Source organism: Embiotoca jacksoni, unplaced genomic scaffold (genome assembly GCF_022577435.1).
Source record: "Embiotoca jacksoni isolate LCO1_2020_lvr unplaced genomic scaffold, fEmbJac1.0.p SCAF_6, whole genome shotgun sequence".
Lineage (NCBI taxonomy): Eukaryota > Metazoa > Chordata > Actinopteri > Embiotocidae > Embiotoca > Embiotoca jacksoni.
Genome location: NW_027185414.1, coordinates 6707463 through 6722774, shown reverse-complemented (window position 1 = coordinate 6722774; position 15312 = coordinate 6707463). Strand labels below are relative to the sequence as shown.

General features: G+C 42.2%; 1 protein-coding gene across 3 annotated transcripts; it reads right to left on the bottom strand.

The window, feature by feature from the left end:
• Positions 1 to 8710: 8710 nt before the first annotated feature.
• Positions 8711 to 12625, bottom strand: irx5a (iroquois homeobox 5a). Of its 3 annotated transcripts, XM_069174211.1 has the most exons (4): positions 11948 to 12027; positions 11614 to 11683; positions 10612 to 11017; positions 8711 to 9952 (listed from the first exon to the last, which is right to left on the bottom strand). In XM_069174211.1, exons 3-4 carry the CDS (start codon positions 10988 to 10990, stop codon positions 9243 to 9245), a joined length of 1089 nt encoding a protein of 362 aa, XP_069030312.1. In that variant the 5' UTR covers positions 10991 to 11017; positions 11614 to 11683; positions 11948 to 12027; the 3' UTR covers positions 8711 to 9242. The 3 variants fall into 3 exon arrangements, with proteins under 3 accessions (XP_069030312.1, XP_069030310.1, XP_069030311.1); XM_069174209.1 differs by lacking the exon at positions 11614 to 11683 and having other exon boundaries at positions 11933 to 12625; XM_069174210.1 differs by lacking the exon at positions 11614 to 11683 and having other exon boundaries at positions 11948 to 12624.
• Between the last annotated feature and the right edge of the window lie 2687 nt (positions 12626 to 15312).

Sequence of the window (15312 nt, the reverse complement as noted above, 5' to 3'; positions counted from 1 at the left end):
GGGGGAAACTGTGGTGTGTGCTATTTTGCAGAGTAGGCTGAGAAGAGAGGAAGAGCATGCACACTAGAAAGAGACAGAAAGTGAGCTTTCTCAGAAAACTTATGTCATCAAACCCTTTCATTATCTAACGTTAGCACCCTGGAGATCAACATTGCCAGAAGAGATGGGGTTATAATTGCTTTTATTGGTTTATTGTGAGGGAAGGAGCTCTTTGATGTATTTAAGGGACCAACCTAATGAATCAGTGAATGCAGAATCCAGTCTATCCAGGGAGCTGATCTCAAAGGGGGTGATGGTGGGGGATGTGTGTGTGTGTGTGTGTGTGTGTGTGTGTGTGTGTGTGTGTGTGTGTGTGTGTGTGTGTGTGTGTGTGTGTGTGCGTGCGCGCACACGGGCGTTTTTTTTTTTTTTTTTTTTTTTTTTTTGGGGGGGGGGGGGGGGGGAGGAGGCGGCAGGGGGGGCGAGGGAGGGTGCAACAATGCGTTCTTTAGTTACCAGCGATGGTGAACAAGCAAAGACTTAATCAAGCACAGTTGACCAAAGAGCAGGGGATAGGAAGGCATGGGGTGTAATCAAGTGTGAACCTCCTATACAATGTTGAACGGAAAGATGCGTGACCCCAGAGTTATGGGAGCAGGCTGGGTGGAGGGGCTGGGCTTATTTAGCAAAGATGTAGACGTGCTTTTGACCCCGCAGTGACCGATTCACAAACACATGCACACATGCACACTCCCTCCCCACCCCGTTAGTCGTTAATCATCATTTGTGATGAGAGCAGGCCTTGTTTCAATGGAATAATGGCATGTGAGAACACTTCTCTTTCATTTCTCAACACGGTGGCTGCTTCCCGTGCAGATTGTTGAGATTTTTGTTGACTCATTAGTAAGACTCTCTCGTACTTTTTGAGGCTGGTGCACAGGGGTCTGTGAGAGGCTGGCGGCTGTGCTGGTGGAGGGCAGAAGAGGCAGTGAGGATCTGCCCCCACCCCCCTTTGCTTTTCCCTCAAAAGTGATCAGAGGCTGAAAGTTGAGAGTGTGTGTCCCTCGCAGCAGGTTTACTCGCATTTCCAGTTTAACCTTTTATTAAACTGTCCATTGTGCTCCCAAGTCTGCCCACAGACCATGCACTACATTCTCATGCCCATCAGGTCAGTCAGGTTAACAGCCAAGGGGAGGTAGCAGGGAGGAGGGCAACATTATCTCATCTCTGCCCCTCTGTCACTCTGGAGCCTGTGCAACACATAGGCAGAAAGAGAGAGAAGTATATACTACAACCGTTTGATGAGCAGCAGGGCAATAAATTCATTAATCATCATTATATGCCTCATCAAACTCTTTGCCAGCCTCTCCATGGGAGTTACACAAATTAGCCAGTGAAAAAAGCAGTAATTTTAGAGGAGCTAGGTAAGTGCTTTTTGATTGCTTTCTTGAACAATGCTTCCCCTGACAAGCTAATAAATCAGATCTCTCTATACTTAAAGTGCAGCTACTGTGAACCCAATCTGAGCTCCCCAAACAAAAAAAAAGGGAGAGGCTGTGTGGGACAAGGGGTTTTACTACAGCCAAAGCTCTTTCACAGATTTGTTTTGGATTCCTCCTCTTTATTCTGCAACAAAGAGGCCCGGGTACAAAGCTTTTTGATATCTGAATGAACTGCTGTTGTGTCTCCAGATGCAACCAGGGATTTTCTCATATTGGATCAAAATAACCTCGTGTTTGACTTGAGAAGAAAAAATCCTGAGCCAATAGTGACCATATGGTGCTAAATTCAATTAACTCGTCCTTTTTTTTTCTTTTTTTTTTTTATAAGCTGGTCTCGTTCTATACATATTCGTTTGAGTGAGATGTATAGACATGGACACATAGCTGCAGACCACTATGCTTTTGTCTATACAGCGGATACTTGCTGGCAGGTGATGCATACCTACTACGGCGATCATATCCTTCCATCCAGATGGCCATTCCATGCAAGACCAACAAATCATCCATCAGACTGGAAACGGCTCCTTTATTGAAAATGAGGTCAATAGATGATTTGAGCCTGGTTTGTGGCTGGCTATGTTAGCCTATTCCAGGTATTAGCAGCTCCCAGTTAGTGTGTTAGATGGGATGTCTCAAGTGGGAAGGGATGCAGTTGGAGTGGTTGGCGGAGAGGGGGGTAGTTAGGGGTGGTCTTTATCTGTTTAAAGCCCCTCTCTGATGAGATTACCTATTGGAGTTGGCTGTAAACCACGCTGTTAATCAGGGTGCAGCAGCCAGCACACTCCCACTGGCATGCAGCCACTGCATGATTTTCTTTCTTTTTTTTTTTTCTTCTTTTTTTTTGGATGGGTGGTGTGGTTAAGGGGAGAAAAAGAAAGTCCCGAACATCCTTCATCAGTAATCATCTGCTAATGTCTGGAACATCCAGGTGTCATGAGCAAGCATGGACATGAAGTGAATTTGTGTTTTCTACCATGTTTATGTTAAGATTTGACTGCCATCAAATTCATTTATTTTTAATGACAAAATCTAACCTACCTGCGTTGTATCAAACCCCAAACAGCCATGGCTGTTGTTGCATCACTTGCAGGCACTTTACAAAATTGGCACTGAGACACTGCCGCGCCAAGCAGCTTCCGTCCCCTCACTGTGTGGGAGTGAGGGGCCAGTCTGGAGCACGGAGTCTTGAATGAGTCGAGCAGCAACGGCGTCTCCTCGCCCCTCCTCATTAGCGTTCGCTCCACACACCGCTGAACTGAGCACGGCTCAAAATAACTTGGGGAAGCTGTGGGGGAAGAGAAAAAAAAAAAAACAAGCCTGTGCCCCGTTTATCTCCATCTTGGGAACTGATCCAATTAAGTAAGTGCCCATTTGCATCCATCAGACTTACACCAAACTGGGAGGGAAAGCGGGAAGCTCGGCGCAAACAAAAAGGGGCAACAGTGAGAGAAGGTCCATTTGTTGTGCAAGGTGGTTTGGAGAGGGTAAAGTGTCCCAGATGAACAGTGGATAATGGTAATACTACAGGCGATGCATGTCTGAGTGCTTGTGTTTGAGCAAGTGTGTGTGAGTGCAGGCATTATAGCGGTCATTAGGACAGATATCTGTGTGGTAATGTGGAGCAGATGTTGAGAAGAAAGGGATAATTTAAAAAGGGCAAATGTAAATAAACAGTCATTCAGGTACCCCAGTTCCCTCGTGGACCCTGTGAAGTCACTGAAAGAAAATAGTTAATCAATCTTCTTCACAACCATTAATTTTATAAGATTAGAGGGCCTTATCACATCGAGATGGATTCCTCTGTCTTTACATTTTCTTCTTGTCTATAATAAACTAAAAAGAGGGATGCGGAATTGTGCGAGGTAGCAGAGTTGTGTCACTAAAAAAAACAACCACAAGCATTAGTGTGTAAGGATTGGTTGTGCTGAACCTGCTCACCTTTTGACCAGCGTGAGGGAGGAGCCATGCGAGGATACAGACAGGACCTGTACAGTCACAGGAGGAAGAACCTGCCGGTGTCTCCACCTCCAGCCTGGATGCACACACTTACTGCTCTGTGGCTGTGCATACCTGAGGGGGCTTGGCGTGGAGTAGGCTATAAGTCCCCCCTGCGTATGTATACCGTGCGTGTGTGTGTGTGTGTGTGTGTGTGTGTGTGTGTGTGTGTGTGTGTGTGTGTGTGTGTGTGTGTGTGTGTGTGTGTGTGTGTGTGTGTGTGTGTGTGTGTGTGTGTGTGTGTGTGTGTACGTCACCTCCTCCAGGGCAGGGCAGAAACCCCCAGTGTGAGCGCCAGTGAGCCCTTACATGGCCACTGAACACAGACCCTTTGCAGTCACAGGGTCAGAAGCTCACGCCACACTGCTGTCAGAGCAGATTGGTCAATGAGCAGCCCCTTTCAAGGAGTCAAGGTGCTTTCAGAGTAGGGCTCTGCCTGTGTGCACGCTGTGTGTGCCGTGTCATTGACGTATCAAAATTTGACAACTTGGTCTCATAGTTTAAAATATTTGGGCTGATTATACAATTATTCAACTTTAAATTTGAATTGGAACCTTTTAAAACTAAACTTTTATTTGTATGTTGGGTAATAAACGTATAAGGATCCTCATAGCTAAATAGACTTTTCAGTATTTGCCACTGCAACTGAATCCCCTCAGTTCTCCTCGCCCCAGCCCAGTGGCCTCCCAGGACTTCATAGTTCATCACTCTTCCTTAATGTTTTTTTTTTTTTTTTTCCCCCTTCTTCATATGTTTTATTTATGTTGGGAGGAGGTCACTAAAAACATCTCACAGCTGAAAATTACACGTGTAATCTGTCCCAGAGGACCTCTACGGAGAAATAGAAAAACAGTCCGTGAAGTGCAAAAAAATAGTGGTAAATCACTCTCTGCCACCTTATCTGGGTCGCTGTACCGCGTGCGCTCAAGAGCGTTTTATAACTCCTCTTAACGCGAACGTTGGAGGTGCCAGAGGCTTGAGACTGATGCATTTTTCGCCTCTTAAAAAGTGGGTGAATATGCACGCATTCTTTTATTTTTTTAAGTAAAGTGTTGGATTTAAAGTTAAATTGAATTCGTTTTACAAGCCGCTCTGCCCAAACACGACGCACACTGTAGGCTTTATCTTGTCGACTCTGGTCTCAAGTCTCATGTGCAGACTCGCCAGAAGACTAGAGCTGAAATATTGTGTCCTTAATTAGCCTTCTCATTTAGGAAATGATGATGATTAAATAGCCGCGAGCAAGGAATAGACGCACACTGCGTTGCATCTTAAACCTGTAATGGAAAAAAAAACAAAAAAAAAAACCGAATGTTTTTAGTTTTGTGGCACGTAAGCATTAAAATAAAATAAAAATAATGAATAAACAGCTTCTTCTAGGGATAATGTGGCAGCGAGATATAAAGACACAGCTGGCTACTGAAACATATTTCAGCTGTGTTTGAAGAGGAAACGTGAAACAAATATCTCAACAGCCGCCTGCTTTTCAGTCACAGATATGAACGACCTCCTTTTCTGAAAAAGCCGCCCTCCTTTTATTTCAGCCTTCTTTTATACCACTTTTGGCACCACTTGTGTTGCTGATCACCCCCCCCCCCCTCCCCCCGCGAATAATCTGCGCAAGTCAAGTACAGCGGGTGTCTATTTACACACTGGAGCTGAATTTGACCCCAACTCGTAGCCTGTCTGTTGTATCAGTAGGCTGTTTATAAGATGTACCGCTTGCTCCGCTGAGTAATCCTTCCGTGATATTGGGAGTGTGTGTATCAACAGGTTTTATTTTGGCCTTGCGGTCTGACATACAGTAGCACTTGAGAGGCGTTCACGGACCTGTCCAGCGGCAGGTGCCTGGTCCACCAAGTTTCTTGGCCCCTGCAGCAATCTCCTGACCAAAGTCAATCAAAGATGGGTAAAAAGATGTTCAGATTGTCAGATAGATCGATAGAAACAATGAAATCACCCATTTTCAAAATAATTTGGTGTGTTTGCATTCTGTAGTTTAACCTGCTGTGACTTTTGACGGGACTATTACTATTAGATGTGTAAAACTTCCTTTCAGTGCGAGAAAAAAAATGGTTTTGGGTTGCTTAATCTGACACCACTAATATCGCATCTTTTGTTTTCTAAATACCCCGCACATTGGAGGACAAAATTGAATGTTAGGTAAACTTCGATTGCGTGGATCCACCGCTGATAAACCTGGGCTTTAGGCTGCGCAGATAATTACAATAATAAAGGGATTATACGGGGCCACAGATGCCAGACTTAACTTTCACTTCATTAGATCCTGCCGTTCCCAAAAGTGTCGAAAACAAACAAGAAACCATGGTTTACTCTTGTTATTCATTAGTCTTATATTAGCACTATTTTCAGTCACCGCTGAAAGTCTCCCCCATGACACCAACACACCGGAGCATCTACTTTTAGAGTGAATATGCATAAATAAAGCATAACCAGCGGCAGAGTAGCCTGCAATAAATCGATTGTGATTAGTTTATGGCGAAGAATTCAATAGTTTTACTGTCATTTTTTGTATTATTTTTTTTAATAAATAAATGCAAAGTAGTAATTACTCATTAATTTGATTTTAGACGTTTTGACAGAGAAGAAGATTTTTCTTGTTCAGGTCGCAGCAGGGATATTTAGTAGTTTATTCACTACATTTTAATTAGGAGTCAGTCGCGGCCTTTAGAGTTCATGTATAGCCAGGGGCCTTTATTTTCAGTTCAAGAAAAAAAAAATATTTTAATTGATATGACGACGGTAAGAAGAAGCATTTTTTTTTTTTTTTTTTTTTCCCCCAAAGCTGCTTCTGAACGCTCAAAGTCGGAGTGAAGGGTACAGACCTTATCCTCCTCTTTTCTCTTCTGTTTCTTCTGCTGTCGGATTATTTCCCCCCCGTTTTCACACGTGGGAACGGTTTCACCCCTACTTAGTATTCTCACATTGTAGCGATCCCAACAATGAACCGACACGCCATTCAAGTGGAGGGGAAGCCAGGGACCGAGTTGTATAAAGTTGCAGAGAGGATCTCCCCTGTAGGCTATCATGCCTCTCTGATGAAGGGTTGGAAATTCTCTCGCTCCGCTTCCTCGAGTAATCTGAGGTTAATTGACTGTCTTTTATCACGCCCAGAAATAGAACAAGTATAATCAACCATCAAATATATATATTTTTTAATTGGTGGGAGGGTTTGCTATTTTCATCTTCTCCTTTTTTTTTCAAGCTTAAGCTTAAATACAGTGAGTTAAAAGCTGTCGCGGTACCCCTCAGGCTAATGTGCAATAAAAATATAATATCAGCTTTAAACACATTAAACCCCTACCATTTCCACCAGGACATAATAATAATAATAATAATAATAATAATAATAATACTATTAACAATAAAAAATAGTAATAAACAGATTATTTATATACTCTACAAAAGCATCAAAGACCTGCGCTTTTTTGTAGGTGTGATTTCATGAACAGTGGTTTGGGGAGAAAAAACTGAATGGTGAATTAAAAAAAAAAAAAAAAAAAAAAAAAAAAAAACACCATAAAATTGTCTACCCTGTAAAACAGCGTTGTACAACTCCCTCCCCAAAAAAAGATAAATACAAATAAATAAATAAAAGCTATGTATTATTTATCGTGTTTGGAAGTTAATGATAATCATGATTATAATTATCGTTATTTCTCCTGTATTTAAATCTTTAAGTCAAGACATTTAATTAAAATATAAAAACCCGCTGTGCACCCCATCCAGCCTCACACACTCGCACACACACAAACATGAAAAACCCCTTTGACGTATAAACGTCACTGTATTTACCTATAGTCCCACACACGTGATTTACGCCGCAGAATTTGCCCCTGTGAAACATTTTCCTCAATCAATTCCGAGAAAACAACACAATTTCTAATAAAACTAATACTCTCTTAGGGGACATTGCATCGAACAGTTCAACCCCCCGGGGATCAGCAAAAAAAAAAAAAAAAAAAAAAAAACATAATTATGCTATTTAGCCGGCTGATGTGTCGCAATCACTGCTCCAGCACACTCTGTCAGATTAAAATAGAGGGCCCGAATAGAGGACATTAAGGCTAAGGGAATTATATAAACCTCAGGGGAGATCTCAAACTGGAGAAGGGGAAAGTAAACTATAGAGATTAATGGCAGCCATAAACAAGAGCATGCTGTCCCACCTCAGTGGAGGTCAACAATAACGACATTAATAATAATAATTAGAATAATTCAGTGTGCTTTACGTGTACTGCTACAACCACTGAATGAACGAATATAAAAAAATAAATATATATAAATATACATGAAAAAAAATATAGACTTAAAAAAATTGAGGCCTGTGGATTTGGTGGCCTACAAGGTTTCCAATCCAAGGTTTTCATAATAATAATAATACTAATAATAACAACACTGTTATTTTTCTGTATTTCTCCAGCTTCAATAAACTTGCGTTTAAAAACAACAACAATAACAAAAAAAAAAAATCTAAAAATGTTCAGTGTTTGGAAGAGTATAATGTCCCCATCTTTTGTTCCGCATGTCGCTCCTGCTGCCTATGTATTTTTTTTTAAAACACTTGTTAAAGTTGCTATAATCCTCCATAATAACTGTGATCATTGTGCCCCATTGGCTCCACTTCTTTTTTCACCAGGCCATTTGATCGGGGATGGGTTTCCGTGACGGATTAACAGAGTCCCCCCCCTTGAAATTAGGAGCAAGTGTGACACCTACCTGCAGAAGTTGGAAGAGTTAGAGGACAGCGCCTGCCTGGCTACCGGCTGCACACTATCACAATATCTCTCTGTGTGCATGACAGCATTCTGCCGTTACTCCAAACACCAATGTTTCACATCTAACGCGCCATTAAAGAGACTCTCCATTAATGATATATAATAGGGCAGTATGTTCTAAATGCATGGTCGCGTCCCTTTTAACAGCTTTGCCACGCCTTGGAAAATAGTAATGAGGTCTAAATTTGGCATAAAATCGAGCTCATTACCGGAGTTCACCACCTGATTGCTCTGCATAAAACACGATAGGTAATTGGGTTAAATGACTGCGCATTGGAGTTGTTATTATATCAATATCCACTTTTAGAAACGTGCTCAGAAAAAAAGGAGGCCCTGGATGCATTTTAAAGAATACAAAAAAATGAAAAAACTGGTGATAAGCCACAAACCAAAATTCAACTTTTTCCTTCCAAAAAAAACCTATGAATATTTGCAAAAACTGAACCCTTTTATTGTTTAAGATATTCCAACATCTTTTTGCTGAACGCTTGCCTTTTCTTTTAAGTTTACCAGAGCTCCCACTGCCATAATATCTTGGACATAATTACCATTGAAACATCTGTCACGGTGCAAAATTGAATTAATATTTCGTATAGATTAACTGGCCTTGAAGCACTTTGGACATGTCAGGCAACTGCTCCTCCAAATAATCGCTGCACAAAGTATATATATATTTTTCTCCATAATTTACTTCAAAGATAGTGTGTTGTCCATTTTAAATACAAAAATGCTACATTAAATATACATGTTAGTCTTTAATACAAATAGACTGAGGCGGCTGCATCGATTAAGACCATTCTTGTTACATTTTAGGATTAACCATTCAGAAACTAAAAATTTTAGGATAAGCATTTACTTAGAAAATAACTGTTGTCAGAATTTGCTTCATCATTGTTCTTTTTCTTTTTTTTCAATGCAACCACAAAAAATAAATACAAGTCCGCGGTGAGTGGAAAATATTCAGGTATTAAATGTTTGACATACCTTTCTTTAGTTCATAAGGGGAGTCTTTACAAAGATCTACCTGCGTTTGGCCTCTGACTTTCTGGCTCTCCCTTACCAAAGCCTCTGCTCTATTTAACACAGTCTGGTTTAATCCATTGAAATGTGCCGTGGAGCCCGTGGTTACCGAGCCGTGGTTACTGTGAAGGTGTCCAAAACTGCCACCATAGTTCGTGTAGCCGGGGTAGAAAGGGGAGGTGTAGTACAGAGGCCTGGACAGGACCGTGCTGTTGGGGAGCGGGCAATGAGGGGAGGACCGTGATGGAGACGTGTTGGTGCCTATTACAGCGCTCTGACCCAAACCGGAGCAAGCCTGTGTTGCGTCGCTGCTGCCCTTACACCTGTCTGAGGACGTGGCGATCTCCGCAAGGGACCAGAGTTTGGGTTTAGGGGCCGAAGGGGGCGAGTGGATAACTGAGGTCACGTTGCTGGTCACCGTACCCGGTGCATGGCTCAAATCTGACGGCTTGTCTTGTTGCGCAACGGTCTGGTTCCCCCGAGGCACGGCCGAGGGAGACGAAGTGGTTGGTTTGGCGGGATCCGGCAGCAACTCTGTAGTCCGCTCCTCCTGGTCTTTTAACTCCGAGTCGCTCAGAAGAGGATCCGAGTCTTTGCCATGGTTCTCTTCTTTAAATCTGTCGCAGCCTATGTCCCCTGGGTTCAGCAGTTTGTGATCTAAAGCACAAATAATGAACAGAATTAGCCTACAGCCAATAACACTAAAATGTTGATAACATTGTAACGTGTGTTTTAGGTGATCATGAGGCAATTGAAAACAAATGCGAACTAAAATTGGAAATATAAAAATAATTAGGCTACTTATGCACGTCTCTTCACAAACAATTATTGGGTGTGCTATAAATTGTCCTCATAAACATGTGTGCCAGCCTAAAAAGGTGAATGAACTGCTCTCCGCAAATATGAAATAAAAACAGACAAACACGAATTAAAAAGGATGCCGATTATTTAAATTTATAAATGTATTTCCGGTATTAAATATCATTATATTAGATGTTATGATCATAAGCGTTCAACAATAATGCCCATTTCAGCCGAGTACCCAGCTCAGTTCACCAGCTGTATCCTTATTATGCAGTTAAAGATAAATTGACTGCTAAACACTTTGCGTCACCAGCAATTCCAGCCCCAGAGAAGTCAAACGAGGGGAGTTCAAGGTGATTATTATTTAAAGCAATTGTCCCATTATAAATAATATACCACCATTAACCAGCAATCAATTTTGCACCCTGAGTGGAAACGACTGCGATGAAAAATTGATGATTTTTTTTCCGCCTTTTTTTTTTTTTTTTTTTTTCTCTCCCTGTACCACCGACCTGATTCTGTGTCTGTGGAGTCTCCCTTGTCTGTGGGTTTGTTTGGCTCGTCGTCGTCGTTTTTCTCCAAATCAATATTCTCGTCCTCCTCCTCGTCCTCGCTCCGGTTCCGGGGGGTCCAGGTCATCTTGTTCTCCTTCTTTAGCCGCCTCCGTGCGTTGGCGAACCAGGTGGACACCTGCGTGAGGGTCATTTTGGTGATGATGGCCAGCATGATCTTCTCGCCCTTGGTAGGGTAGGGATTTTTCCGGTGCTCGCTGAGCCAGGCCTTCAGGGTGGCAGTGGCGTCCCGGGTTGCGTTTTTACGGTATGCTGGGTCACCATAAGGATAGGTGCCCAAGGGTGCTGCGTAAGGGTGGTATCCTATTGAGCCAGCCATACCCGTAGTGTGGTCATACGGTGAACTCTGTAAAATAAATTACAATTTAAAAAAGCTTAAAACTAAGTTCTGTTATTCTCTAATGCTGCAAAATAGTTCAAAGTACTTACGGCAAACAAACATGAACACACACACACACCTACGCGCACACGCATTGGTATGCGCGCGCACGGTGACAGGCACACATGCTTACACACACATGAATACACTAGCTTTAATCCACCAGTTCAAGTTTGAACTTCATGTTTATGAAGTTGTTTTGAATTTGATTGAATATTTTAAATTTAATTTATTCTTCTATGCATTTTTGTATTATTATTTAAATGATGTCAGCGCGCAGTCACTCCTATTCTCACCCTTAAAATAGTACAATCTTCAATTATGATAACGTACTGGCATTATGCATGACGGACCTTACATGATTTTTCTTTGCCTATTCTACTGGGATCAGTCTTTGTAGTAACCAGGCCTATAAAGCCCGCATGAATTACTTGTGTTGCCATGAGATCACGCACAGAGAACACAAGAAAAGAAAAGCAAAAATGTCCCCTGTCCTTTTTCATAACTTTCAGTGTTTTACAACGGGCAAAACTAATAGGATTATAAGAAACAAATCCAGTGACCCAGGCTGCCAACACACGGCTCGCAGTCGGTTCAGCGTAGAAGCGCCGTCAAAGCTTTGCCCACTTTCTTCTAAAAAAAAAAAAAAAAAAAACTGCAATTTACTGAAGGGCCATAATAACACACGACTCTGTTCAATTGGGTCTGTTTACTCAACAACATGTTTTCTGGACCTGACATTTTGTAATTTTATACCCATGCACTCCTCCGTGACGCACATTTCTCCTTAATGGCTTGGCTCCGAATGAACATCAGACACCCAAGGCTTCTATAACGAGTTAATTCCCTCGAATTTGCTTTCTTATTAGATTGAATAATCACCTTTAGTTTACTCACCACGTACGAGGTGAATGTGGCAGCTGCCGCTGCGTCTGCACTGTATGGTAAGTGGGAGTTGTAGCCTGGCGAGGCGCTGGTAAACGCAGTAGATCCGGCATAGGGCGCAAATGCAGATCCCGAAGAGGATCTCCCAAGTTCCTCGGTTCTGGGTCCCGATATAACGCTGGTGCTGTACGCGGGGCATGAATACAGGGCTAAAGAAGCGGACGGCTGGTACAAGTAGCCCTGAGGATACGCCATGCTGGAGTCCGGAGAGTATAAGCCACTTAACTTGCGCACTTTCCCCCTTTATTTTCTCATGCGCTGCTGTCGGAGCGCATAGGGATGTGTGTCTGCAGACCCGCTGTCTGTCCCCCCTTCTAAATGACAATGGTGAAGGCAAAAAGTAAATTGTTTAAATAAGAAGAGGCTTGGATGTTGGGTGGATTATTTTGGTCGCTGCCAGCCAGCCACTGTCCGTCTGAGGGTTTGTCTCGTTTTGTTTTTCTGCTGCTCCCTTATCTGAGTTGCACCGTCGCTCTCATGCCCGTGCAGAAGTTTTTTTTTTTTGCCCGTCGGACGGGGGCTTTGCTTGGGAAAATGTCCTGCCAAGATGCTAAGTTGGAAATTGAGGATCCTGACGCCTACTACGCTGCACAATACGCTCCTCCTCTCGGGGTGTAGTCACCGAAGGAAAAGGCAAGCTTATGCTGGGTAACCACAGCCCTGCCCAAATCCATGCTTCTCTCTCTCTCTCTCTCTCTCTCTCTCTCTCTCTCGCTCTCTCTCTCTCCCTGTGTTTCTTCCTCACCCCTCCCTCCCTCCCTCCCTCCTCTCGCGTTAACTAACAATCCTTCTCATTCTCTATTTCTCTATTTTTTTCCTCTTTAACAAGCCTCGTTGCAGTGAGTCTCAAGTGCGCCTGGCAGCCCCCCTTTGGATGGCGACATCATGCGAGTCTGTCAACTCCAAACTTTCTTCTTTTTCTTCCAAATACGAAGCCGTCACTTTCACACTTGATCAATAACAAATCGGCTGTTGTATGCCAGGATATGGGCTTGCAAGATACCGGCAGGAATGAAAAAAGGCGCTCCACTGCAGTGCTCTCTTTTTGTTATTCTTTCTTTGTGCGTAAAAAAGTCGTCATTTTAAATATGTGCGTTAAATCAACAGACTGATGCTGCGTGGTCTCCCTGCGCCTTGTGTTAAAATTCGCAATGGTGGTTTCAGATGGATTACTTCTATTGTCGACTTTCTAACGCCAGACGAATGTTGCATTGGTAAGATATATGACAACTGAACAGTACAAAGTAAGATGGCGCAAACTGTACTCGACCGAACGACTGTAATAGTTTCTTGTGGGCAAACAAACTTGTTCTTATCGACATTTTTATGTTTGGATTGTAGAAGTGTGGTTTACTACGCCGTCACTTATGTTCGAAAGATTTACTGTGGCGACGGCTAAATAGTTTTTGCAATAGATCCTGGAATAAACCAGTCAGAGATACACTCCCAGAAAGTCATAAACCCTCGAGCCAGGGCAGATTAGTGCCAACTACACCAAATCCGCCTAGACCAGTGGATGTAATCTCATTTGATCGCTGCAGATATATTTCTATGCTGAAATACAGATAGCATTTAATATTCTACTTTTATCTGAAATTACTTTATTATATTTAATGTCTGCCAAACGAGTTTATTATTAGCTCGTCCATGACACAATTATTATTTGTAATATTATTATTATTAACATTATTATTATTAATATTATTATTATTTTACAAGTCTGTCTGATTAACGTGTCCTTGAAAAAAAAAATTAGTAGGGTTTTATAAATGTTGTTCGCTGTGTGTTTGAGACTTCTGAAAGCCGTTTTCATTCTGGTGATTGACTTTGCAGTTCAAGTCTCAGATAAGCCGAAAGGGATCGCTGTAGGCGCTGCTAAAGAGTGTGTGTGCACACACTGTCACGTGTTTCTTACGCTCTGAAAACCTCTAGAGAGCGAAAAAGAAAGATGACGCTGGTACAGTGGGAGCAGACTCGAGAAGAGAGAGAGACAGAGAGAGCGAGAGAGAGGGATGGTGGGGGGAGAGGAGGAGGAGGATGGATACACAAAGCGACCCTGCGCTATAGCCTAATCAGATGACAGTGATACGATGAGACCTACTTTCACAGCCTCCTGTAGTGTCACTAATTACTGCAACTATTTTTTATTTATTTATTTTTTTATTTTTTTTATTTATATAATAGCAGTTACAAGAAGAGCCCATTGAATCCGCCGGTCCTGATCATTTTTAATTATAAAGTGTATGTATATATAAAAAGCAGCTTTGCGCAGCGTCACTATTAGACACACTTATGTTCCTTTTGGCAAAATTTTCGTCCGTCATAAAGGAAAACGTCCACTTTTTGAACATTGTGTCTTGTCAGCGGACATCATTTATTTGTATTTATTTACTGCGTAAGATATGCGTAAAAGTTTAGAGGGCCTGTGATGGAGGGTCTGTGTCATGTGTCCTCCTTAACGCGTTAAGGTTCAGAGTTGCTCTCTGAAGTAGGAGGAGGACCCATAATGTGAGATCACGGAGCCTATAATAGGAATAGGGTTATGGCAACTGCTACCGCCTCTCAGCACTGCACTGATAAAGGAGGAGGTGGAGGTGAGTACAGTTTTGCTCATTTGCACTTTTTTTTTTTAAATGTGGAAATTTTTGCGTAAAAGTGGGCCGTCCTCGCCCTATTTCGATCCGAAGATAAATCTAATATATGTTTGGTGTTTTGACATATCCTGACTTTGTCTCTTTATTCGCTATCACTTCTTATTCTTCTCCTTTTTTTTTCCCTGAGAGAACAACCTCGGCTTTGACGCATGAAAACGGCTTTACGTGGCTGAGAAGAAGTGAATGAAAGATGATGCATGCCACTTAAAATGCCTGAGGGAGCAAGTGTAATCTAAATTGGATATAGAGGCTATTATTACACAACATTATGCGTTGTGGCGGACTAATTGCGCGGCTGGATGAGTTAAACAGTCGGTTAATGTCGAGTGGCGGACAGGTTTCTGGAGCGCACAAGGTCAGCTGTACCGCTCCCAAGCCTTTAGTGGTATACAGAAAAATGCTTGAAGTATTCATGGGATTTTTAACCATTCTAAATCTGTGTCCTAAACCGATTAGTTGACACCAATTTTTCTTTGATGTATTAGCTGAGGGCTTTTGCCACTTGGAAGCCAATTGAAATTCAAAACAGTTTTCGCTCCAAATGCTTTGGGGAGATCTGCTGCAAATAATGGATGTAATTTATTTTTGACCTTGCATTTTTTTTTTTTTTTTTTTTTTTTTTTTCCGAACGGCAGGGTTATTAAATGATTAAGCATATGTGCA